Raw genomic sequence first — 25,440 nt, 5'->3', positions numbered from 1 at the left:
GAAAATGATGCATCGTACATCCAAAAAGGCAAAACGGAGAGGTGCAAATTAGCAAGCCGTTTGTATCAGGTCAATGGTTGCACTACTGGTCCCAGATGTACGGTCCCAGTTCTATAGCGCATCACCTATAGAAGTCTACGGGTTCTTGTCGGATCTTGCAGGATTTGGGGCATGTTCCTATGCATGCTATAGCATTTGTGGAATTTGATTCACGGAGGCATCATCCATTGTTAAAAAATGTTTTTGCACAATTAATAAACATTATGTCTCATACAGAGGCTCCTAAGCTTCAGCCGATTCATCATTTGGATTTTTATTTATAAGTCATTTTTCTTTTTTTGGCTTGTGATATTTGTAGACATTTATGTCGTCAAATACTTATGCACACGGTTCATGAATTTTGCGCCAAATCAAAAATACTCTTTTTTTCTTTATAACCTTTTTGTAACTTTTTAGGTTTTAAAATCTTGCACACAAAAAATCAGGCTAAAGTTTGCGCAAAACTTTACAGACTTTTTTTTTTTTAAAAAAAAGACACATCTGGACATATCCCGAACATCTGCCCATAATGACAGACCAAAAAAAGAAAGACAGAAGACATTAAAAAAAAATGGACTGTAAAAAAGGAGCAAGTTAAAGGAAGAAAAAGATGCAAATGAAAAACAGACTAAAAAAGCACCAAAATGTAGACGTAAATTTTTGCATCTATATCTTCTTATCAGACACCAAGCATAAAGTCACAAGAGAAAAACAGACCGAATCCACCAATTTTAGAGGGATCGCCAATTACCTCCCCAAATTTCTCCTCTTCCCCATTCTGTCAGTCCAGATGTCATCCAAGGGTGGTCCGTTCTTTTTTACGGACCCTCTGACTTGCATGGCTGAGTGCGATCCGATTTATGGATGAAAATTGTACATGCTGCGATTTTTATTTTGTGGACATGTGCACGGCCCCACAGAATAACGCTGATCCGAGCGCGATCCGTTGTTTTGTCAGATCACACTCGGACTGATGGCAGAGGGGCGAGGACACTGAGGCTGGGCAGATCTACCGTCTTCCCCCCCAGAAAAGTCCTTACAAACAATGAGAAAACCAACCACTGCTAATACCGCAGAGGTGGCCGGTAACCTAGGCAACGAGAATTTAAAATCTTTCTGTTCTTACCAGGGGGAAAAAAAATGTATTGTGTAATTCAACCTGGTCCTTAAGACACACAATCTAAAAGAATAAAATATAAAAATGAATAAAAAAAAAAATATTTATTATTGAATAAAAACTATTGTTAAAAATACTAGATCACTGCAGGAAAAAATCGTCACTTTTGTTGTGCTGCTGTTGATTTGCCGCACAATCGATGCAATGCAGAAAGTGCAATCTGTCGCGATGTCCGCAGCAAAAAAAGGCATAGACTTTCTGGATTATTGGATGTATTGGATGCCAGATTAAAGGAATTTCATTGTATTTCACCATAAATATGTATCCGCTAGCATAAAACAAAACCAGAATGATTTAGCAGCATTAAACAAATCTGCAAATGCACATTACTGACGTCTATAAACGTCATGCCACCGAATTAGGCTAATTATAGGGGCTTTCAGCCATGTAAACACATTAATAAATCATGGACTGCAGGAACACGGCGGCCCCGCATATAACCCGGCAGCACAAAGGCTCCTGGAGGAAAGTTACCAGGAAATAACAAGTTGGAAAAGTTTTACCTTATAAAAGTTAGTGTTTCGTGCAGACTTCCGCTGCCAGTGGCTTCCCCGGAGAGGAAGGACGCGGTCACCATGACGACGGAAGCAACCATTATGTACAGGTAGGGGGGGGCGAATGCTAAGTTTCATCTTGACTAGAACCGTATGCGCTTGCATTCGGTACAATTTGCCAATTGTTGTCTGATATTATACTTCTCCGATATTTTTACGTATAAATGAGATTAAAAAGAACAGTGTTGACATCCAGGAAGGAAGATGGTACAGTCCAGTGTCAGGCTGAGGGGATACAGTTACCTCAGAGCAGCATGCATAAATTTCATTTTCCTCTGTGAGGGGAATGGAGGAGGAGGAGGCGGCTGCTTATTATTTCCTCTAATAAAATAATTAGTAATAAAATATTTAGAATAAATTAAAAGTTGAACTTAAGTCATAATTCTAGGTTCTTATTGGTTCTATACACATTTTTTTAGATTAGATTTTTTTTAACACCTAAGATAAAATAAGAATAAGAGGCCTCGTATTTATTCCCCCTGCAAAAAAGCAACAAAAAACTGCATTTGCTGAAGATTAAACATGCACACGTTCACACGTTCAGTATTTGGTCAGTATTTTACCTCAGTATTCGTAACTGGAACAATCGGAGGAAAAGTATAATAGAAACTTGGCACAACTTCTGTATTTATCACCCACTCCTGGTTTTGGTTTACAAAATCTGAGGTAAAAAAACTCACCAAATACTGAATGTTCACACAGCACTTTTTCAAGATAAAAGAAGCTTCAGGAAACAACGGTGTTTTTGTGTTTTGTTTTGTTTTTTAAGTGTCTTCTTTTTATTAATTTCCTGAGCATCTTTTTTGTCATGTTTTCAGCATTTTTGTGGCGTCTTTTATTCTTCTGTTACCTCCATTCAACAATTAAGAAACCGTTTGCTGTTTCTCAAGCAAAAAAAAAACCCTGCAGCCATTGGTCTCGGCAGCACAAGTTCTGATTGCACAGAACAACGTGCTGCCGAGAATTAAGATTTTTTAATCCTACTTAAAAATTAATTTCACTTGATGAATGAGTGTTTTGCTCGTTCATCAGGTGATTGACAGCCTGTTTACACTAATAGGAATGCATATAGGAAAGAAAAGATGTCTGAATGCTACCATAACATTATAGTGGCCGGGGAAGCTTGGAAATTGTTCTTATTTTTTTAATGTATGAGAAAATAACTGGAGAAAATCTAATAGAAAACACTGATTAAAATCTTTTTTTTTTTTATGTACTAGAAAGAAAAGATGTTTGAATGCGACCATAACATTGTAGTGGGTAGGTGAAGATTTTATATTTTTCTTACATATTTAATATATGTGCCCTGCTACCTGCCACCATCGCACTCTAACAAGCATCTCTATTCTTCCAACAGGTATGTTCATCCAGCTCTCCTACATGAAGCGCACATAATACATCACCCAGCTTTGCGCATAGACTTTCCCCTGCTCCTAGCATTGTGATGGTATGTTCATCCAGCTCTCCTACATGAAGCGCACATAATACATCACCCAGCTTTGCGCATAGACTTTCCCCTGCTCCTAGCATTGTGATGGTATGTTCATCCAGCTCTCCTACATGAAGCGCACATAATACATCACCCAGCTTTGCGCATAGACTTTCCCCTGCTCCTAGCATTGTGATGGTATGTTCATCCAGCTCTCCTACATGAAGCGCACATAATACATCACCCAGCTTTGCGCATAGACTTTCCCCTGCTCCTAGCATTGTGATGGTATGTTCATCCAGCTCTCCTACATGAAGCGCACATAATACATCACCCAGCTTTGCGCATAGACTTTCCCCTGCTCCTAGCATTGTGATGGTATGTTCATCCAGCTCTCCTACATGAAGCGCACATAATACATCACCCAGCTTTGCGCATAGACTTTCCCCTGCTCCTAGCATTGTGATGGTATGTTCATCCAGCTCTCCTACATGAAGCGCACATAATACATCACCCAGCTTTGCGCATAGACTTTCCCCTGCTCCTAGCATTGTGATGGTATGTTCATCCAGCTCTCCTACATGAAGCGCACATAATACATCACCCAGCTTTGCGCATAGACTTTCCCCTGCTCCTAGCATTGTGATGGTATGTTCATCCAGCTCTCCTACATGAAGCGCACATAATACATCACCCAGCTTTGCGCATAGACTTTCCCCTGCTCCTAGCATTGTGATGGTATGTTCATCCAGCTCTCCTACATGAAGCGCACATAATACATCACCCAGCTTTGCGCATAGACTTTCCCCTGCTCCTAGCATTGTGATGGTATGTTCATCCAGCTCTCCTACATGAAGCGCACATAATACATCACCCAGCTTTGCGCATAGACTTTCCCCTGCTCCTAGCATTGTGATGGTATGTTCATCCAGCTCTCCTACATGAAGCGCACATAATACATCACCCAGCTTTGCGCATAGACTTTCCCCTGCTCCTAGCATTGTGATGGTATGTTCATCCAGCTCTCCTACATGAAGCGCACATAATACATCACCCAGCTTTGCGCATAGACTTTCCCCTGCTCCTAGCATTGTGATGGTATGTTCATCCAGCTCTCCTACATGAAGCGCACATAATACATCACCCAGCTTTGCGCATAGACTTTCCCCTGCTCCTAGCATTGTGATGGTATGCCTTTCAGCTAACCCCCAACTTACTGTGTGATATTTATGACCTTGTTTACTTAGTCTTGATTGTATGCATCTGGTCGACCCTTAATTCTCTGACCAAGATGAGCAGAGACCACTCCTCTCTGCTCCACACCTGACCGCACTTAGTTTTCCATATATTGTATAGCACAAGTCTGCTAGACTTCAGTCTGCAGTGTGATTTCTAGAAGTGTGTTCTAAAAGTGTGGATTACATTAGAATTAAAACCTGAATTGGAACTGAAGGTAACTGGCCTGTCACTGTAAACAATGTTTCAGTTTGTTTTCACTTTCACCCCTATAATCCTTCACTTTCTGCTACCTCCCCCAATCCCCACACCAAGTAAGGAACTGTTCATCTCCTCTTCAATCCTCCCCATCCATCTCACCTCCTCCTCAGAACTGTTCCTTAACATACAATCCTCTGTCTCAAAGCACAGGCAGCCCCCTCACGCTCTCTCCTGCTCCCACCTGCTAACACTATCTCTGCTCCTTCTCACTGCTGGTGATATCTCTCCAAATCCTGGTCCTCCTCACCATATTCCCACAGTCATTTCTACCTCCCATCCACGCTCCATCACAAACTTCCGTAACCTCTCTAACCTTATACCCATTCGCCCAGCCCCCGCTTCCCCAGTCCCACTAACAGGAGCTCTGTGGAACGCTCGCTCTGTCTGTAACAAGCTTTCCTACATCCATGATCTTTTTGTTACTACCAAACTTTCCTTCCTCGCCATCACCGAAACCTGGCTCACCCCTTCTGACACGGCCTCCCCTGCTGCACTCTCTTACGGTGGCTTCCACCTTTCTCACACACCCCGCCCCAGCAGCAAGCATGGTGGAGGAGTTGGTTTTCTCCTGTCAGATAACTGCTCCTTCACCCCAATCCCACTGCCACCCTCTGTTACCCTCCCTTCCTTTGAGGTGCACTCTGTGCGCATCTACTCCCCCTCCAACCTCCAACTTGCTGTCATTTACCGCCCCCCAGGGCCAGCCACCACCTTCTTTGACCACTTCACCACCTGGCTACTTCATTTCCTTTCTGCGGACATCCCCACTATCATCATGGGCGATTTCAACATACCCATTGACACTTCCCTCTCAGCTGCCACTAAACTTCTATCTCTCTCTTCCTCCTTCGGCCTCACTCAATGGTCTTCTGCAGCCACTCACAAAGATGGTCACACACTGGACCTCATCTTCACCCGCCTCTGCTCCCTATCTAACCTCTCTAACTCGCCTCTTCCTCTCTCTGACCACAACCTTCTCACATTCTCATCTCTCTCCACTCCATGTCTAGAGTCCCCACCCCACAAACTTTCACACCCTCGCAGAAATCTTAAACATCTTGACCTACATTCATTCTCTGAATCCCTCCTCCCTCTCACAGACATAATTTCCATACACAATGCGGATGACGCTGCCGCTCTATATAACACCACAATAGCTGTAGCTTTGGAATCTGCTGCCCCACTTACACATACCAAAGCTCGCAAAATCAACAGACAGCCCTGGCACACCAGCCTGACCAAAGAACTGAGGCGAGCTTCCAGGGCTGCTGAGCGCAGATGGAAAAGATCCCACTCCAACGACCACTTAATCGCATTCAAACAGTCCCTCACTACTTTCAAGACCGCACTCGCCACAGCTAAACAAACCTACTTCTCATCTCTCATATCCTCCCTGTCTCACAACCCTAAACAGTTATTCAACACCTTCAATTCTCTCCTCCGTCCCCCAGCACCTCCTCCCTCCTCACTTATCTCTGCTGAAGACTTTGCCTCATTCTTCAAGCAGAAGATTGATAACATCAGAGACAGTTTTGGTCAACAAGCCCCAGAGCCCTTCCTCCCAACTTCCCTACCCTCCACCTCCAAAACCAACTACTCCACCATTACAGAAGATCAACTCGCCACTCTACTCTCAAGATCGCATCTCACCACCTGTGCACTTGACCCGCTCCCAACCCACCTCATCCCAAACCTCACCACAATCTTCATCCCAACCCTAACCCATCTCTTCAACCTATCACTAACAAATGGTGTTTTCCCCTCAAGCTTTAAACATGCCTCCATCACACCTATCCTCAAAAAGCCCTCTCTTGACCCATCCTCTGTATCTAGCTATCGCCCTATATCACTTCTCCCCTATGCCTCAAAACTACTGGAACAACACGTCTACCTTGAACTGTCCTCCCATCTCTCTTCTTGCTCCCTCTTTGACCGCTTACAATCTGGCTTCCGGCCACACCATTCCACTGAAACTGCCCTAACTAAGGTCACCACTGACCTTTTAACCGCCAAGAGCAAGCGACACTACTCTGTTCTCCTCCTCCTCGACCTGTCGGCTGCCTTTGACACAGTGGACCATTCCCTATTATTACAGACCCTCTCATCCCTTGGCATCACAGACTTGGCCCTATCCTGGATCTCATCATACCTAACAGACCGGACATTCAGCGTCTCCCACTCACACACCACCTCCTCACCTCGCCCCCTCTCTGTCGGAGTCCCACAAGGTTCAGTCCTTGGGCCCCTGCTCTTCTCCATTTACACCTTTGGCCTGGGACAGCTCATAGAATCTCATGGCTTTCAGTATCACCTCTATGCTGATGACACACAGATCTACATCTCTGGACCAGATATCACCTCCCTACTAACCAGAATCCCTCAATGTCTGTCCACTATTTCATCCTTCTTCTCCGCTAAATTTCTGAAACTTAACATGGACAAAACAGAATTCATCATCTTTCCCCCATCTCACGTGACCCCCCCAACGAACCTATCCATTACAGTAAATGGCTGCCCACTCTCCCCAGTCCCACAAGCTCGCTGCCTCGGGGTTATCCTGGACGCTGATCTCTCCTTCAAACCACATATCCAAGCCCTTTCCACTTCCTGCCGACTTCAACTCAAAAATATTGCACGAATCCGTTCATTCCTCAACCAAGAATCTGCAAAAACCCTAGTCCATGCCCTCATCATCTCTCGTCTTGACTACTGCAACCTCCTGCTCTGTGGCCTGCCCTCAAACACTCTCGCACCCCTCCAATCTATTCTAAACTCTGCTGCCCGACTAATCCACCTGTCCCCCCGCTATTCTCCGGCCTCTCCCCTCTGTCAATCCCTTCACTGGCTCCCCATTGCCCAGAGACTCCAGTACAAAACCCTAACCATGACGTACAAAGCCATCCACAACCTGTCTCCTCCTTACATCTGTGACCTCATCTCCCGGTACTTTCCTACACGCAACCTCCGATCCTCACAAGATCTCCTTCTCTACTCCCCTCTTATCTCCTCTTCCCACAATCGTATACAAGATTTCTCTCGCGTATCACCCCTACTCTGGAACCCTCTACCACAACACATCAGACTCTCGCCCACCATCGAAACCTTCAAAAAGAATCTGAAGACCCACCTCTTCCGACAAGCCTACAACCTGCAGTAACCACCGATCAACCAACCGCTGCACGATCAGCTCTATCCTCACCTACTGTATTCTCACCCATCCCTTGTAGATTGTGAGCCCTCGCGGGCAGGGTCCTCTCTCCTCCTGTACCAGTTATGACTTGTATTGTTCAAGATTATTGTACTTGTTTTTATTATGTATACCCCTCCTCACTTGTAAAGCGCCATGGAATAAATGGCGCTATAACAATAAATAATAAATAATAATAATATATGAGAAAATCACTGATGAAACTCACTAAAGAAAATCTGATAGAAAAATACATTTTTTTCTAAATGCTGCCTGATATGTGTATAATTATGAATACCATCTATATTCATATTATTCCAGTTCCGTTTTTAATTGCAGAATTGCTTTTAATACAGGGCGGATGATTATAATTAGTGCCGTATTAAATTCAATTTTCAATAATAAAATATAATAATATTAAATATTTATTTAAAATTCGAGTGCCCGATTTATATGCGTTTTTTTGCACTGACACTAAAGGTATGTTCACACGTGACTGCTTTTTTTAATGCTTTTTTTTATATGTTTTTTATGCTCATTTTCAGTACCAGCAAAAATCTCATGCACACAGCATGTTTTTTTTTTTGTCCTCAGTATTTTGTACCTTGCTGGCTTTTTGCAGAATGGAGCATGTCACTTCTTTTAGCATTTTTCACCCATTGAAAGTAATGGGTGGTGAAAAAGCGCTGAAAAAACACAGGTATCAGGTTTTGCTGCTTTTTTTTTGTGCCAAAAGTAAACCTTAATGAAGTAGAATATATATATTCTATAAGGGCTGTCCCACACGTCCAGATAATTCCGGTACCGGAAAAAATCGGTACCGGAGTTATCCGTGTCCGTGTGCCCGTGAGCTCACGTAGGCCATACGTGCGGCACACGTGTGCCGAGTGGGTACCACACGGAGCGTGTGGTACCCACGCGTGTGGTACACTGCATCGTGCTGAAGCCGCGATTCATATCTTCTGTGCAGCAGCGTTTGCTGCATAGAAGATATGAATAATAGTGTTTAAAAGAAAGATCTATGTGTCCGCCGCCCCCCCACCCCCTGTGCGCCCCCCCGCTGTTCTGAAAATACTCACCCGCTTCCCTCGTTGGCTGTCGATGCTTCCTGGTCTGACCGCGCCTTCTACTGTATGCGGTCACGTGGGGCCGCTCATTTACAGTCATGAATAGGCGGCTCCACCCCTATGGGAGGTGGAGCCACCTATTCATGACTCTATTCGGCGGCCCCACGTGACCGCATACAGTAGAAGGGGCGGCCAGCACAGAACACTGCGAGGGAGGCGGGTGAGTATTTTCAGAACAGCGGGGGGGGGCGCACAGGGGGTGGGAGGGCGGCGGACTCATAGATCTTTCTTTTAAACACTATTATTCATATCTTCTATGCAGCAAACGCTGCTGCAGAGAAGATATGAATGGCGGCTTCAGCACCATGTGGGGGGGACAGCGCTTACTGTAGCGCTGTCTCCTGCACGCCACACGGACTGCACACGGAGAAGGTTCGTGTGTGGTCCGTGTTTTACACGGACCCATTAACTTTAATGGGTCCGTGTAATACGTGCGCTCCCACGAACACTGACATGTCTCCGTGTTTGGCACACGGAGACACGGTCCGCAAAAAATCAATGACATCTGCACAGATGCATTGATTTTAATGGGTCTACGTGTGTCAGTGGCTCCGGTACGTGAGGAAACTGTCACCTCACGTACCGGAACCACTGACGTGTGAAACCGGCCTAATATATATATATATATATATATATATATATATATATATATATATATATATATATATATATATATATATACAGTATATACACCAGAGACAAGGAAAACCTGCTTCTTTACTGTCAAGAAAGCAAGTTTTGCTCCAAAAAAAAAAAAAAAGCAAAAACGTTACATGTGAACATACCCTAATATGTGATTATCCTAAAGATATCACATCATGGCGATAATCATAATTACTTATTAAATATTACACAAATACGAATCCCTTAGACAAAAGATATGAAAACATTGACGAGACAATTCTGCAATCTGCTCCATGGGGCTTGCACTACAATATGCATCTTTGGGCACCGCTCGCTGGCACCTAGGGATCTGCCCTGGCATTCAGCGAGGCACATGCCTCTTATAACAGCATGGCTGCATTATTTTATTATGAGGGAATACAGCTCTAGTCTGTGAGCATCCACCAAGCTCTATAGACATGGGATGTATCCTCTGGACCCTGTTATTTTCTGTAACATATACCGCACCTGCGATGAGCCACAGGTAACGTGTAATTCTTATTTTCTTTCAAAAATGTTCTGTGTGCAGATATATGACTTGTAGAATAATGTTCTATGCTATGTTCTATTGATCGTTTTACTAAGGTTGGTAAGATTAGGTTGCTGAATCTGGTAAATGGTACTGCTTGTAGCACACAGAACTAAACTGGTCATTTAACTTTGCATTGTAATTGTATCGTGATCAGTTCCTAAATTAAGATAATGCAATAGATTTACAAGCAATGCTCGAGTGTAAGTGTATGAAGGCTGGCGGGGCAATGCTGGGCACGAAGAAGGTGCAAGCTAGCCACTTAGACCCAGCCAGAATATTGACATACACAGCTAGGGGCAGCAAAATGTATATTTTCCCCATTGTATAAATCACTATTAAAACATTGTGATTCCGGTTCTGCAACATCTGCACCTTTTTCTAGCTATTGCAGGTCCTCACTTATTGTCCTAACGAACATTACAGCCTTCATAGATAACTGTCCAAATATATTCCAAACATAAATGAAAACATTTATTCATTTCTAGACAAATTTGGCTGCGACACAGGTTGCATGGCCAAAAATCTCTGTGCTATCTACTAAATCGCAGCATATTGCAGGCACTGGAGTCCTGGATTCAAAGTAGAACAATATCGGAAAAGAGTTTTTATGTTTTTTCAAGTGTTTGTATGGTTTTCCACTGGGTTCTCCGGCTTCCTCCTACACTTGAAAGACATAATGATAGGGAATTTAGATTGTGATCACCAATCAGTAAAGTGCTGATAAATTAATGGCGCTATATAAGCAAGTAAAATAAATAATGCAGGCAAATGAGGTCAGATTGTAACCCTAAAGGCCCCGTCTCACACAGCGACGCTGCAGCGATACAGACAACGATGCTGATCGCTGCAGCGTCGCTGTGTGGTCGTTGTGTGGTCGCTGGGGAGCTGTCACACAGACAGCTCTCTCCAGCGACCAGCGATCAGGGGAAGGACTTCGGCATCGTTGAAAGTGTCTTCAACGATGCCGAAGTCCCCCTGCAGCACCCGGGTAACCAGGGTAAACATCGGGTTACTAAGCGCAGGGCCGCGCTTAGTAACCCGATGTTTACCCTGGTTACCAGCGTAAAAGTAAAAAAAAACAAACACTACATACTCACCATCTGATGCCCGTCAGGTCCCTTGCCGTCTGCTTCCTGCTCTGACTGAGCCGCCGTTACAGTGAGAGCAGAGCGCAGCGGTGACGTCACCGCTGTGATCTGCTTTCACTTTCACTTTGCGGCGCTCAGTCAGAGCAGGAAGCAGACGGCAAGGGACCTGACGGGCATCAGATGGTGAGTATGTAGTGTTTTTTTTTTTTTACTTTTACGCTGGTAACCAGGGTAAACATCGGGTTACTAAGCGCGGCCCTGCGCTTAGTAACCCGATGTTTACCCTGGTTACCAGTGAAGACATCGCTGGATCGGTGTCACACACACCGATTCAGGGATGTCAGCGGGACCTCAACGACCAAAAAAAGGTCCAGGCCATTCTGACACGACCAGCGATCTCACAGCAGGGGCCTGATCGCTGGTACGTGTCACACATAGCGACATCGCTACTGAGGTCGCTGTTGCGTCACAAAACTTGTGACTCAGCAGCGATCTCGCTAGCGATCTCGCTATGTGAGACGGGGCCTTAAGGATCCAACAAGTGCAATGAGCAATTTAAAGGGGAAAGTTTCTCCTTGTGTAGATCACCAAGTTGGCGTAGGGAGACTTAAGGCCCCGTCTCACATAGCGAGATCGCTAGCGAGATCGCTGCTGAGTCACAAGTTTTGTGACGCAACAGCGACCTCCATAGCGATCTCGCTATGTGTGACACGTACCAGCGATCAGGCCCCTGCTGTGAGATCGCTGGTCGTGTCGGAATGGCCTGGACCTTTTTTTGGTCGTTGAGGCCCCGCTGACATCGCTGAATCGGTGTGTGTGACACCGATCCAGCGATGTCTTCACTGGTAACCAGGGTAAACATCGGGTTACTAAGCGCAGGGCCGCGCTTAGTAACCCGATGTTTACCCTGGTTACCCAAAAAAACAAACAGTACATACTCGCCTTTCGGTGTCCAGGTCCCTTGGCGTCTGCTTCCTGCTCTCACTGACTGCCGGCCGTACAGTGAGAAGTGAGAGCGCAGCAGTGACGTCACCGCTGTGATCTGCTCTCACTGTACGGCCGGATCTCAGTCAGAGCAGGAAGCAGACGGCAAGGGACCTGGACACCGAAAGGCGAGTATGTAGTGTTTGTTTTTTTTGGTAACCAGGGTAAACATCGGGTTACTAAGCGCGGCCCTGCGCTTAGTAACCCGATGTTTACCCTGGTTACCCGGGTGCTGCAGGGGGACTTCGGCATCGTTGAAGACAGTTTCAACGATGCCGAAGTCGTTCCCCTGATCGTTGGTCGCTGGAGAGAGCGGTCTGTGTGACAGCTCCCCAGCGACCACACAGCGACTTACCAACGATCACGGCCAGGTCGTATCGCTGGTCGTGATCGTTGGTAAATCGCTTAGTGAGACGGGGCCTTTATAGGCCATGCAACGATCATCTGGAAATTTTAATTTGCAAATAGCCTCTTCAGCGAGGAAGGGGACAGTGCTACTTATTGGAAGAAGCAATCCTAAAAGTCAATATCAAGCCACATGGCCTTGAATAAGAAGCCAAACGAAAAACTCCCTGTTGAAGACACATGTTTCGGGGTGTTTGCCCCTTATCAGTGCAAAGTAGAACTGGTTTGGCTGGGTGATAGACCTCTTACAGGGGGTTTAAGGGGAAACGTTTCTTAACGTTAAGGATTTCTAGCTCTAATAGGTGGCCCTAGTATTCCCGTCTTCTTTTCTGAACAGGATATTGGAGAGAAACAACATGCAAATTTACCAACTGGTTCAACTTTTGATCTTTGGCTACACAACCTATGAGCCCCAGCAGTACTAAAACCAATGCAGTAAAATTAATATACTAGTTGATTATTTACCCCCCCCCCCCCCCCCCGCTTATTGATTAGCAAAATCTCTTATCCATGTCTTGAGGCTTGTATTGATTGTGGCTTGTTACATCATGACATTCTGCAGTTAGTGCTACTGACAGATTATGCAAAATCTTTTCCTAGTTAGATTAGTGATCTCATTTAAAGCTGTTATCTCACCACAGACATATGGGAGACATATGGCAAGCATTCACATTTGCTAAAGGAAAGGCATATGGACTTATCTTCATGCGATAATCCCTTTAACCCTTTTAGGACCTTACTTTAGAACCAAACAATTAAAAAAAAAAAACAATTTTCTGCATCATAGTCCATGAACCAAAACTTTTTTCTTTTCACCGAGCTGTTTAATTTTTTTTCTTTTTTTGAGAAAGAGCTTTGTTTCCATTATTTTTGGAAACACGTATTAATTCATTATCAGGCATTTTTAGTTTCCCCCGATTAATTTTACTATTATTAGTTAATACTCTCAGCATAGTGCTCCCACATGGCTTATGTGCCAGTTACACAATGACAAAGTCTTTAATATATTAGTTTTGAAAAGTATGATTTGGAAACTTTATTATCTTTCTGAAGTATCCAAGATGTGGCTTTGTACAATACAATTTTTTTTCTAATTAGACCTTATGTATGAGGAAAACCACAATGGTGCCATCAGAGAGCTAACTTACAGCATCAAAAGTGTTGTCCTGGACTACAAAATTGATGACTTATCATGCCCTTGGGAATATACACAATTGCTACATTGGTCATTATATGTAATGTGCCAGGTAGAGTTGCATGCCTTTAATATTTTGTAAAAAACATTTATTTGCACTTAGGTCCAACAAACATCACAGAGTTAATTGGGCTGGTGTAGAGTCCCATTATAAGGGTATGTTTCCACGATCATGATGGCCGGCGGTATCGCCGCAGCGGCGAAGCCGCTCGGCGCTAAGCCCCGCCCCCTTTCTGGGAAGCGATCATGCCGGATGTGTTAACTCTTCACATCCGGGATGATCGCTCTCTCCCATAGCGCCCTGTGATATGCCTTGCGGGGACGCTGCGTCCCCGCAAGGTGTACGGGCATGCTGCGATCTGAAAAGACGCGCAGCATGTCCGTAGTCGCAGGGCCGCCGCGTGCGGGTTTCCACGCATAGTGGAGACGAGATTTCATCAAATCCCCTCCACTATGCAGGAACATCTGGACGCTGCTTGTTTGACGCTGCAGCTCTGCGCAGCGTCAAACAAGCAGCGTTTCCTGACCGTGGAAACTCACCCTTAGAGCTCTTTCAGACATACAATGATTGCGTACGAGTGCTATCCGTTATTTTTACGGATAGCGCTCATACCTGCAATAGTCTATGGGGAAATTCACCTAGAAGTCTGTGGAAAATTACAAAGACATCTCCGATTTTGATTCAAGGGTCGGATCAAAATCGGCAATGCAAGTCAATAGATCCGAGAAAAGAAAATCGGACCACACTTGGATATAATTTTCTTTTTAAATGTTTCCACGTACGAGAAAATTAGATGACACCTGGACCACACTCTGATCAAACTCTGATCAGAGTCTGATTAGAATAATTGGTGTGTTTTTCTTGTATGTGGAAAAATCGGACATGTGAATGAAGCCTTAGGGTATGTGCACACGTTGGGTATTTTGCTGCAGATTCGCAGCAGTTTTCCATGAGTTTACAATACCATGTAAACCTATGGAAAACAAAATCCGCAGTGCACATGCTGCAGAAAAAAATGCGCGGAAACACTGCGTTGTTTATTCTGCAGCATGTTCATTCTTTGTGCGGATTCCGAAGCGGTTTACACCTGCTCTATTATAGGAATCTGCAGGTGTAAAACCGCAGGTGGAATTCGCACAAAGACCGCATAAAATCCGTGGTAAATCCGCAGGTAAAACGCAGTGTTTTTACCTGCGGATTTCTCAAAACAGGTGCAGAAAAATCCGCAGAGGTTCCATCTAAGTGTGCACATACCCTTACAGTCTACGCTTAGCAGAGACATGTTAACCCTGCATACAAGTAGAGCAGCAACAAACCAAAACACTTGAAGAGGTTTAGAGCAGCACTATTGAGCCAGGGAGTTTGCAAGTTTTAGCAGAGATTAAGGGGGACTAAAGGTACCTTCACACTAAGCGACGCTGCAGCGATACAGACAACAATGCCGATCGCTGCAGCGTCGCTGTTTCGTCGTTGTGTGGTCACTGGAGAGCTGTCACACAGACGGCTCTCCAGCGACTAACGATGCCGAAGTCCCCTGGTAACCAGGGTAAACATCGGGTTACTAAGCGCAGGGCCGCGCTTAGTAACCCGATGTTTACCCTGGTTACCATTGTAAAAGTAAAAAAAAAAAAACACATACTCACATTCCGGTGCCCGGCGTCCGCTTCCCTGCACTCCTCCTGCATCCTGTGTCAGCGCCGAACATCTCCGGCATCTCCCACAGAGCAGAGCGGTGACGTCACCGCTCTGCTTTACGGCCGGCACTTACACAGGATGCAGGAGGAGTGCAGGGAAGCGGACGCCGTGCACCGGAATGTGAGTATGTGGTTTTTTTTTTTACTTTTACAATGGTAACCAGGGTAAACATCGGGTTACTAAGCGCGGCCCTGCGCTTAGTAACCCGATGTTTACCCTGGTTACCAGTGAAGACATCGCTGGATTGGTGTCACACACACCGATTCAGCGATGTCAGCGGGAGATCCAGCGACGAAATAAAGTTCTGGACTTTCAGCAACGACCAGCGATCTCACAGCGGGATCCTGATCGCTGCTGCGTGTCAAACACAACGAGATCGCTATCCAGGACGCTGCAACGTCACGGATCGCTAGCGATATCGTTTAGTGTGAAGGTACCTTAAGAGTCCACTGCAGGGGGGGGAAGAGACTGACTCCTAATGACTGAAACTGTGATAAAGTCAAAAGTGGTGGCAAAATAAAGTATATTGACTACCATAATAGCAGCCATCACAATCAAGACCAACTATAAAATAACGAAGAGACTGAACCTATGTTGTGTGACCACCCAGATTTGGGCCTCATAGTGAGTAAACGTTTGACTTCTGCAGTAGTGATGAGCGAAGGTGATGGGATAAGGTGTTATCTGAGCATGTTCGTGTGCTAACCGAGTGTCTTCGACATGCTCAAATAATATGTTGGAGTCTCTGCTGCTGCATGTCTCGCGGCTGTTCGACAGCCTCAACACATGCAGGGATTGTCTGTTTGTTAGGCGATCCATGCATGTATTGCAGCTGTCGAACATATTATTCCAGCACGCCGAAGACACTGGGTTAGCACCCGAGCATGTTCAGATAACGCCTTATCAGAGAACATTCGCTCATTACTGTTCTGGAGCTGCAACCTGTATCATCTCAACTATCTCTTGCAAGAAAAAGAAGACAAGAAGAAAAAAGCTGTGCAGAAAAATTCTGTAGTGCACACCAGATAATAATATAAATATTTATATAGTTTATTGAAGGAAAAAAAAGTGACAGATACTTTGAAAACAGTTAAAAAGTACAAAAATGTACAAACAACAAATGGAGGTATGGATAAAATAATCCAGAAAATAAATCCCATACCAGGCTAACATAAGCAATAATGAATAATCACAAAATAACGTGTAGCTTATCATGCCTCCTGATACATTTGATCATATAAAATGGAATAGATACCTAACATATGCAATGATTAGACAACAAAATAATAATAGAAATAAAGTATTCCCATGGGGAAAATGAAAGCTGATAAAGCACACAATGTGGCTCACAATAAAGACTTGCCAATAGGAAGTAGAAACACAACCGCACAAAATAAGTAAATAGTCTGGTGAAGAAAGAGTGCCCATGAGTATCGATACTCAATTGAAACTTTCTCAGTGGTCAACCTTAGGGTCAAACCAAAGCAGGGTGGTCACCACCAGACGTTTTGATTACAAGTACTATAAATTCCTTGACTTGACCATCTTACATGTGCGGAGGAAAGCAACTTAATATAATCAACTGGAGAAATGGTAAAGATGTGAGAATAGAATGAAACTGATGCCATGATACTATAGATAAGTGCTGAAAATTAGATCTGACATCTTAGGATGTTCTACATTGGCTTACAGCTCACGCAGATAGCTGAGAGCCCTGTGCAAGAAGAATTTTTGGCCACATGCTCTCCTTGTTTCTTTCGTGACTCTTAAAAGGGAACCTGTTATGTGATTCTTGTTGTCCACACCGCAGGCAAAATGAATCGCAGCCCTGCTAAATGATTGCAGTCAGGTACAGTATAGATAATATATTGTAAAGATCGCTCTTCGCTGCAGGTGATTGACCAGTCTCTCCCTTGCTTGTACATAGGGAGAGACCTGTCAATCACCTGCAGTGGCCAAGGGGCTGGTGGCAGAGCGGGAGGAGTCTGCTCTCCGGCTTTGATGCTCAGATCTTTAAAAGATATTTTCTCTGAAACACTGGGGCATTTCAGGGAATAATGATGTGGATGATCCTTGCCTTTCACTCTTGTTTGCTTCTTGGAGTGCTTGTTTTTACAAAACTAATGGGTTAAAAAAATTGGCAGCGCATGGCAGATTTGCAATTCGGGAGCACTATGCTGGGAGTATTGATAACTCCTTTGGGTGCTGTAATACCGGTCATGTTGTCACTTAGGCTATGTCGATGGAAATAATGAAAAGTTATGGGCTCGGAATGTGGAGAACAGACAAATGATAACATCAAAGATAAGTGGACATGAACATATGGTGTATATACGGATGGTGGCCCACAGAATTATTGCCTTTAGTGGTCCCAAAAAATCTTAGTCCGTTACTGGTCGTATAGCAAAATTAGAGTAAAGAGTGGATAACTCATCTTTTTACTGTAACTTACTGTATAATATGCTTTGTTCACCTCAACAGCGGTGCTGAAGACATCGGAGATTACATCGGATCTAACCTTGATATAGCCTGGATGCCAAGTTTGAAAGGGTTCATGAAAGGATATGCAATGAAATTTAGACCCGGAATTGGAGGTAGGATTACCATTTTGTTAACTGATTATTTTGTATAAAGAGACAATGGTTAAAGCCTTGACCTACACAGCAGACCAGTCAGATATGTAATATATCCATTTTACTCAGCAGACCGGTCAGATATGTAATAGAGCCATTTTTTGTTCATTGATTAGGTCTTTTGACCTCTTTCACATGATCGTAATTGGTTATTCCATAATATGGATCAGCAATATGGACTTATAATGAATCAGGATGCATCAGTATTTGATCATTTTGTGCATCTTTATTGGGATCTAAGGGGTAACGTTTCTCCTTGTGGAGAGTGATATGTCTGGCATACCAGTGTCAAGAAACTTATAGGCCGTGCAATGCGCATGTGGGAAAATAAATAATCAAATTGCCTATTCAGAGAGGAAGAGGACATGAATGCTAGTGCCACTTATTGGAAGCAGCATTCCTAAGGCTGTGTGCACACATTGCAGATTTGGTGCATTTTTTTTCCTTGCAGATTTTCTAAATAAACCTGAAGCAATCCTGATGCCAGCAAAGTGAATGAGAAACCTGAAGTGTCATGCACACGTGGTGTATTTTTGACTTGCAGATTTGGTGCTGAAAATAATCTGCAGCATGTCAATTCTCTGTGCGTTTTTGCCTTGCATTTTTCACCATTGACTTCACTCAAATCAGTCACAAATGCAGGCAAAAATGTGCTTTTTTAGCTGCATTTTTCCTGCCTAGAGCTTCCGAAATATTGCAGAAATTTTACTCAACGTGTGCACATAGCCTGTAGGTCAACATCAACCCTTTAGCGAGCCTTGTCATATGACTTACATTAAAAGCCAAATCAGAATCTCAATTTGCATATACATGATTCGGGGGTGTTGCTCCTCCTCAGTGCAAAGCATGAGATCTGATTTGGCTGTATGAGATGCTTCTGGCTGGTATCTAAGGGATAACGTTTCTCCTTGTGGAGAATTACATGTCAGGGTAAGGAGACTTATAGGCCATGCAATGCTCCTCTGGGAAATTATATATGCAAATTGTCTCTTCAGAGAGGAAGAGGAATTGAACTCTAGCGCCACAGATTTCATGCTTTGCATGAAACACATGCTTTGCCCTGAAACACAATGTCTGCAACAGTCATTTGGCAAGGCTCGCTAAAAGTTCGAAATTGACTTTAAGGATTGCTACTTCCAATAGGTGGCACTAGAGTTTAAGTCCTCTTCTTCTCTGAAGATGCAATATACATAGTTAATTTTCCAGAGGAGCATTGTATTCGATTACTCCCTAACCAGATGCAGTGTTCAGCAGCCACTGATTGCAGAACAGGTCAGAGATCCCGATTCCTCTCCCATAAGAGGAAGTGAGACCCAAATCCAAAAGAGCTTTGCTTTCAATTACTAATAAAAGTACACTTTTATTATCATCACACAAATACAATGTTTCATATACATTTTTTTTTTCAATTCTCTTTTATTTCAGGTCCTCCAGTCACTGTTGTTTTAGATATTGAAGTGACCAGCATTGACCACATCTCTGAAATAAACATGGTAATAATAATTAGACACAAACATATGTATAACGTCAGATACCTGTTGCCAGCACTAGATGGCGATCTAAATGAGAAAAAATCCACAATGGTGGAAATGAGCAAATACGGTATTTACAGTGCCTTAAAAAACTATTCATACCCTATGAACTTCACATTTTTTCTCTTTACACCCAAAAACTTGTCAGAGTTGACACCTGGTAAGGTTTTTCAATATTAGACAGTGTAGGACCATTCTGAAGGGGGTCACCTTGCCGACGGTGGGATGGCTTTTATGACATTTTTGATTAAAAAAACAGTGTTACTAAGAACCCTGTGTTATTTAAATGCACTTTTGCTTTTTACTAATTTAGTTACAGCAAGGCTTATGGTCATTTTGCTACTTGTAGGATTTATGTTGTTAGTATTGTGTTGTTCTCTCCTATATAATGCCTTCTTCTGCTGTGTGATATTTATCTGGCTGTAGGAGGAAACTTATCCTAAATTATTTTATTGTTCAGGAATACACAATGACAGTGTTCCTACGTCAGAGCTGGACAGATGAAAGACTTTCTTACAATCACACCAACAAGACTCTTGGCTTTGACAGCAGATTTGTTGAGAAACTTTGGATTCCAGACACATTTATAGTGAATGCCAAATCTGCCTGGTTTCATGATGTCACAGTAGAAAACAAATTAATCCGACTACAACCCGATGGAGTTATCTTGTACAGCAGTAGGTAAGAGATGTGTTGTTTCAGGGCTGCAAAGGTTCTGGTACAACGATAAAAATTATATCTGTCTTGTGTTACGTGGTGCGGGGCGGTAGCCAAGGGCAAGGTACTCGTCTCTTATGCCCTGTCACGTAACATGAAGGTGTGGGTCCTGGTTGGGTGCGTGGACTTCGTCGATGAAGCCACTACGTCCTTGCAGGCCGCTTTTTACCGATGACTTTGGTTGGCTAGGATCAGATGGAGCTTTTTCACGCATAGTCTCAGTTCCTATCTTTTAACTAGTTCGGTTTCTGTCTCCAGTGGTTCACCTGCCTTCACCACCACCCAGCAAAGTACTACAGTCCAGTAACTGAGAGTCCTATTCTCAACCCGCGATTCCAAATCCTCTTTTTCTCTTAGAGGAACTAGTTAGCCAATATGGTGGGTACTTAGCTTCTCTGCTTGATGAGACCTTGGTACGCCGGCCCGAGCCCTCTCTTTGTCTCACATTCCTTTTTCCGTCCTGACCCATTACCTCTCTGAGTTATAAATTTGGGCCGTACTGCTAGGCGTCCTGTCTCAGGACCCGTCTTCGGTGCATCAAATCTGTCTTTCTGTCACTTCTCTCTTCTCTATTCTGTATCTCTCTATCCACTGCATCGGTCTGCACTCACTTTGGGGACAAACAACTCATGCAGCTCTCCTGAGTACTCAGACCAAAGGTCCGCTCTAGCTGCAAGCTAGGCTCTGTCTGACTCACTACCAGGAAGTCCTCTCTGATCTTCCTACATAGCCCTTCCCTCCCTGGGCTAGTCCCACTCTGTCTGACTCACTACCAGGAAGTCCTCTCTGATCTTGCTACATAGCCCTTCCCTCTGTGGGCTAGTCCCACTCTGTCTGACTCACTACCAGGAAGTCCTCTCTGATCTTGCTACATAGCTCTTCCCTCTCTGGGCTAGTCCCACTCTGTCTGACTCACTACCAGGAAGTCCTCTCTGATCTTCCTATGGAGCGGCCCCCGAGCGGCCCCCAAACGCAGGGCAGCGGGGTACTCGGTACCGGGTCCCTCGGTCTCGGTTCTAGGGGTGTCACGGTGGCCCGACCCGGTCCGTGGCCCTGCTAAGGGGCGCCCAAATAAAGGTGTAGGTGAAAGTTTGTCAAGTGTTCGTGACGCCACCTGTGGTATTTGGCCAGGGTGACCGACGCTGCTAGGGGTCCACTGGGGTGATGGAATGGCAGCTAGATGGTGTAACGTCCCACAGGTGAAGTATGTCCCCAGGGCTTCCCTTGATGAGTAGATGGTAATGGTGTAGGTCGCAGTAAATGACAAGGACACAGGGTTGCAGTCTCTTTACCTTTTTACTGAAGGCTTCGGCATCCACAATCCAGAGCACTGCTAACAGGGCTGGCTGAGACCGGCCGGTCCGAAGGCACATCCAGAGTTCCCTTTGCAGGTGGAAATCAGTAGCCTTCCTACTAGCGCCTGTGTGTTGTAGTACTTCCCTGCTGAGCACCACGGGATAGTCCTCACAACTGTCGTGTATGTTTCTGTTCTTTCTCTCCGTCCCCCAGATGGTTTGGATAGGACGCACCCGTATGACGGGGTAGGCCTGGAGTTATTTTATAGGGACCCTAGAGACGCCCCTCTCCCACAATTGTCTCCGTTGTCTTCATTAGGTGTAAAGGTGAGACAGCCAACCTAGAGTTAACTGCCCTGCCGTAGTTCAAAGTAATGCGTAGAGCCTATTACTTCCTCGGTGTTCCGGCCACCGGCTACGCGCCTCAGAAGGATGTTACCGATCTTATGGCAGGACTCCTTCTGGTGTTGTCTCCTTGTGCTATGATCTCGTTTCTCACTTCTCCACAATATACTTTGCTTCTTGTCCTTCCTTAGGAAACTGCCGCTATGCAGTGCAGGCGCAGCTCCGTAACAATCTGTCTCGTGCTAGGCCACTGTCAGGGTCCCACACCTGACAGGTCCTCCCTGGAACTCTCCCAGGCTGCTTTCTGACTAACTTCCTATCCAACCCCCAGTTTTACCAGAGTGTGAGGAGTAGCCTAATACATAGAACCCTTTTGCTCCCCCTGGTGGCCGGAGTGTGAAGTGTAGTGTGTGACTGTGTTACCTGGTCAGGTGAACTCCTTTAGTGCCATCAGACGTACCATCACTCCCTCTTGTGGAAGAGCGACAATACTGCAACGACCAGGACTCTGGGGCGCTGCACCTACATAGCCCTTCCCTCTCTGGGCTAGTCCCGCTCTGTCTGACTCACTACCAGGAAGTCCTCTCTGATCTTCCTACATAGCCCTTCCCTCTCTGGGCTAGTCCCACTCTGTCTGACTCACTACCAGGAAGTCCTCTCTGATCTTGCTACATAGCCCTTCCCTCTCTGGGCTAGTCCCACTCTGTCTGACTCACTACCAAGAAGTCCTCTCTGATCTTGCTACATAGCCCTTTCCTCTCTGGGCTAGTCCCACTCTGTCTGACTCACTACCAAGAAGTCCTCTCTGATCTTGCTACATAGCCCTTCCCTCTCTGGGCTAGTCCCACTCTGTCTGACTCACTACGAGGAAGTCCTCTCTGATCTTGCTACATAGCCCTTCCCTCTCTGGGCTAGTCCCACTCTGTCTGACTCACTACCAGGAAGTCCTCTCTGATCTTGCTAAAGAGCCCTTCCCTCTCTGGGCTAGTCCCAACTCCTAACTCTATCGATGCCTACTCACTACCTGCTGCTGGGCAGAACACAGCTGCACCACATGACAATGCAAAACATTAAACAGGCAAACATTATAATACATCGCATCACAACCACACACGTGTCTTCAAGGGGAAACATGGGCAGCATGTCCATCTCCTTACACTTTGACCTTCTTTAATGATGTCCATTCTTGGCTAACTGAAATCTGGAAGACAACCAAAGTGATTGTCACTATGTTAATCTGTAAAAAGGACTCCCTTGTAAGCCACATTTCTATTCTACTACCTTTTGCAGACCCCATTCTTTGTGTTAAAGGGGATGCGTCATTAGAAAATGAACTATTGTTTAAATCATATTTTTTATGGTAAAGCTACATACAGTATATTTTTTGCAATTTTTTTTAATTTTTCACATCACTATATTGAAATAAAAACATTTAAAAACTTACAATGTTTTCACTGTCAGCTAAGTCTAATACTAGACTCATACTTCCTGTTCTGTACATCAGTCACATGCTTATAGGAAGCAATACACTGCCTTGACTTCTTTCTTGGCATACTTTGAGCTGGGTAAAGGTTCTTGTTAAGTAAGGAGTGAGGAGGTGAACTGTTGTGAATTCCGCTCTTGGGCTCCCTCCGGTGGTTATAAGTAGCATTTTTGTGAATTCTGCTCTTGGGCTCCCTCCTGTGGTTTTGAGTGGTATGGCTGCTTCTTGGATTTAGCATCAGCAGCTGTTCTCACTGATCGTCTTTCTGGCTCGGCTATATTAGTCTGTCCTTTTCCCTAATTCAATGCCAGTTGTCAATTGTTGAGCTTGGAGTCATGGCTCTCTGAGGATTTCCCTGCCACTCTGACCATTTCAGCAAAGCTAAGTCCTTGCTTGTCTTTTTGCAGTTCACTTGCTGTGGACTTTGTTGTTTGGCATTTTCTATGTTTTGCTCATTTGTCCAGCTTATCAGTATGGATCTATTTAGCTAAGCTGGAAGCTCTGGGCAGCAGAGTTTGCCCTCCACACCTTTAGTCAGGTGTGGAGATTTTTGCATTTCTCTGCGGTGGACTTTTTCTAGTTTTTATTACTGACCGCACAGTTTTCTGTTCTGTACTAATTCTGTCTAGCTAGTAGTGGCCTCCTTTGCTAAATCTTGTTTCATACTACGTATGTCATTTCCTTCTCCTCTCACAGTCATTATTTGTGAGGGGGCTGTCCTATCCTTTGGGGATTTTCTCTGAGGCAAGATAGCTTTCCTGTTTCTACCTTTAGGGGTAGCTAGATCTCCGGCTGTGACGAGGTGTCTAGGGAGTGACAGGAACATCCCACGGCTACTGCTAGTGTCTGTGTTAAGATTAGGAACTGTGGTCGGTATAGTTAACACCTGCTCAGAGCTAGTCGCATGTCGCTCCTTAATCACCAGACCATAACAGTGAACTGTGACAGTATTTATTGTGAATGGTAGAATCTGTGTTATCTTCTGTAGAAAGGAATGATATATGTCATTGTAATCTTGCCTATGATGATAATGAGACTGCTGAAAAGTCAAAACAGGAAGTCTAAGCCTATTATTAGACTTAGACTAAGTGGTAAGTGTGAAGGTTGCAAGATTTCTTAGATTTCCTTAAATTAGGAACTGAAAATTTTAAAAAATCCACATCTGATGATAAATATTTCTAGGCATATACAATAAATCAGCTAAGGAGGGCAGTATAAGCCCTCATATTAATTGGCATGGGTCCCATCATACGTGAAGTTTGAGTGACACTGATTTTATTGTTGACTCTTGTGTCAATTGCAGAATCACATCAACTGTCTCCTGTGACATGGATTTAACAAAGTACCCACTGGATGAGCAAGAGTGTAGGTTGGACCTGGAAAGCTGTAAGTGAATTAACACTTTAATTGTTTACAAAAAGAAAAGAAAAAAACTATTCTTTACACTTTGGAATCTCACACTCCCATGAAACACAGACCATGCTCGCATCAGAATATCAGGCTATGCCATGGCATCTTTTGACCTCAGCTAACGACCTCATAGGCATGCAATATATAAGGATGTTAGCTTAGGTCAGGCAACCTGGCTGTCAGGGTCAGTATTAATAGAATTTGATGGAGGTGCCCCTTACGTGAGCCGCTAAAAAAACTGTCATTCACTCTGGAGGGTCCAAGAAATCAATGAATTACCCTAACAGTCTGTTGATTTTAATGAGAAGCTTCTTTACCCCTGTGGTGACGCTGCAGGTAAATTGAACACTTGCTGCTAGCTTCACCTACAAATTACAGCTCATCAGTGCTGGTGTTGTCACATCATTTTTATAAAAAAAAGTGATTAACTTAAGCACGAAAAATCTACCACA

General features: G+C 44.4%; 2 protein-coding genes across 7 annotated transcripts in view; one reads left to right on the top strand and one right to left on the bottom strand.

Moving 5' to 3' along the window:
• Positions 1-1,790, bottom strand: part of CFAP74 (cilia and flagella associated protein 74) — a 153,126-nt gene extending 151,336 nt beyond the window's left edge. For all 4 annotated transcript variants that reach the window (XM_077250108.1, XM_077250109.1, XM_077250110.1 and 1 more), the window contains exon 1: positions 1,720-1,790. The gene's annotated coding sequence lies outside the window, so the exon portion shown is untranslated. The remainder of the gene's footprint in view (positions 1-1,719) is intronic.
• Positions 1,791-2,033: 243 nt separating this feature from the next.
• The window catches only part of GABRD (gamma-aminobutyric acid type A receptor subunit delta), a 38,416-nt gene continuing 15,009 nt past the window's right edge, over positions 2,034-25,440 (top strand). For 2 of the 3 annotated variants that reach the window (XM_077250113.1, XM_077250112.1), the window contains exons 1-5: positions 10,016-10,157; positions 18,055-18,167; positions 19,632-19,699; positions 20,199-20,419; positions 24,882-24,964. In XM_077250113.1, coding sequence (XP_077106228.1) covers positions 10,093-10,157; positions 18,055-18,167; positions 19,632-19,699; positions 20,199-20,419; positions 24,882-24,964 — 550 coding nt within the window. In that variant the 5' untranslated portion in view covers positions 10,016-10,092. Of the gene's footprint in view, positions 2,107-2,990; positions 3,031-10,015; positions 10,158-18,054; positions 18,168-19,631; positions 19,700-20,198; positions 20,420-24,881; positions 24,965-25,440 lie in introns of those variants that run through there. The other variant, XM_077250114.1, reaches the window with a different exon arrangement.

The sequence above is a fragment of the Ranitomeya variabilis genome, chromosome 4 (genome assembly GCF_051348905.1).
Source record: "Ranitomeya variabilis isolate aRanVar5 chromosome 4, aRanVar5.hap1, whole genome shotgun sequence".
Classification (NCBI taxonomy): domain Eukaryota; kingdom Metazoa; phylum Chordata; class Amphibia; order Anura; family Dendrobatidae; genus Ranitomeya; species Ranitomeya variabilis.
The sequence above is the reverse complement of the archived record's forward strand: the minus strand, read 5'-3'. Positions and strand labels throughout refer to the sequence as shown.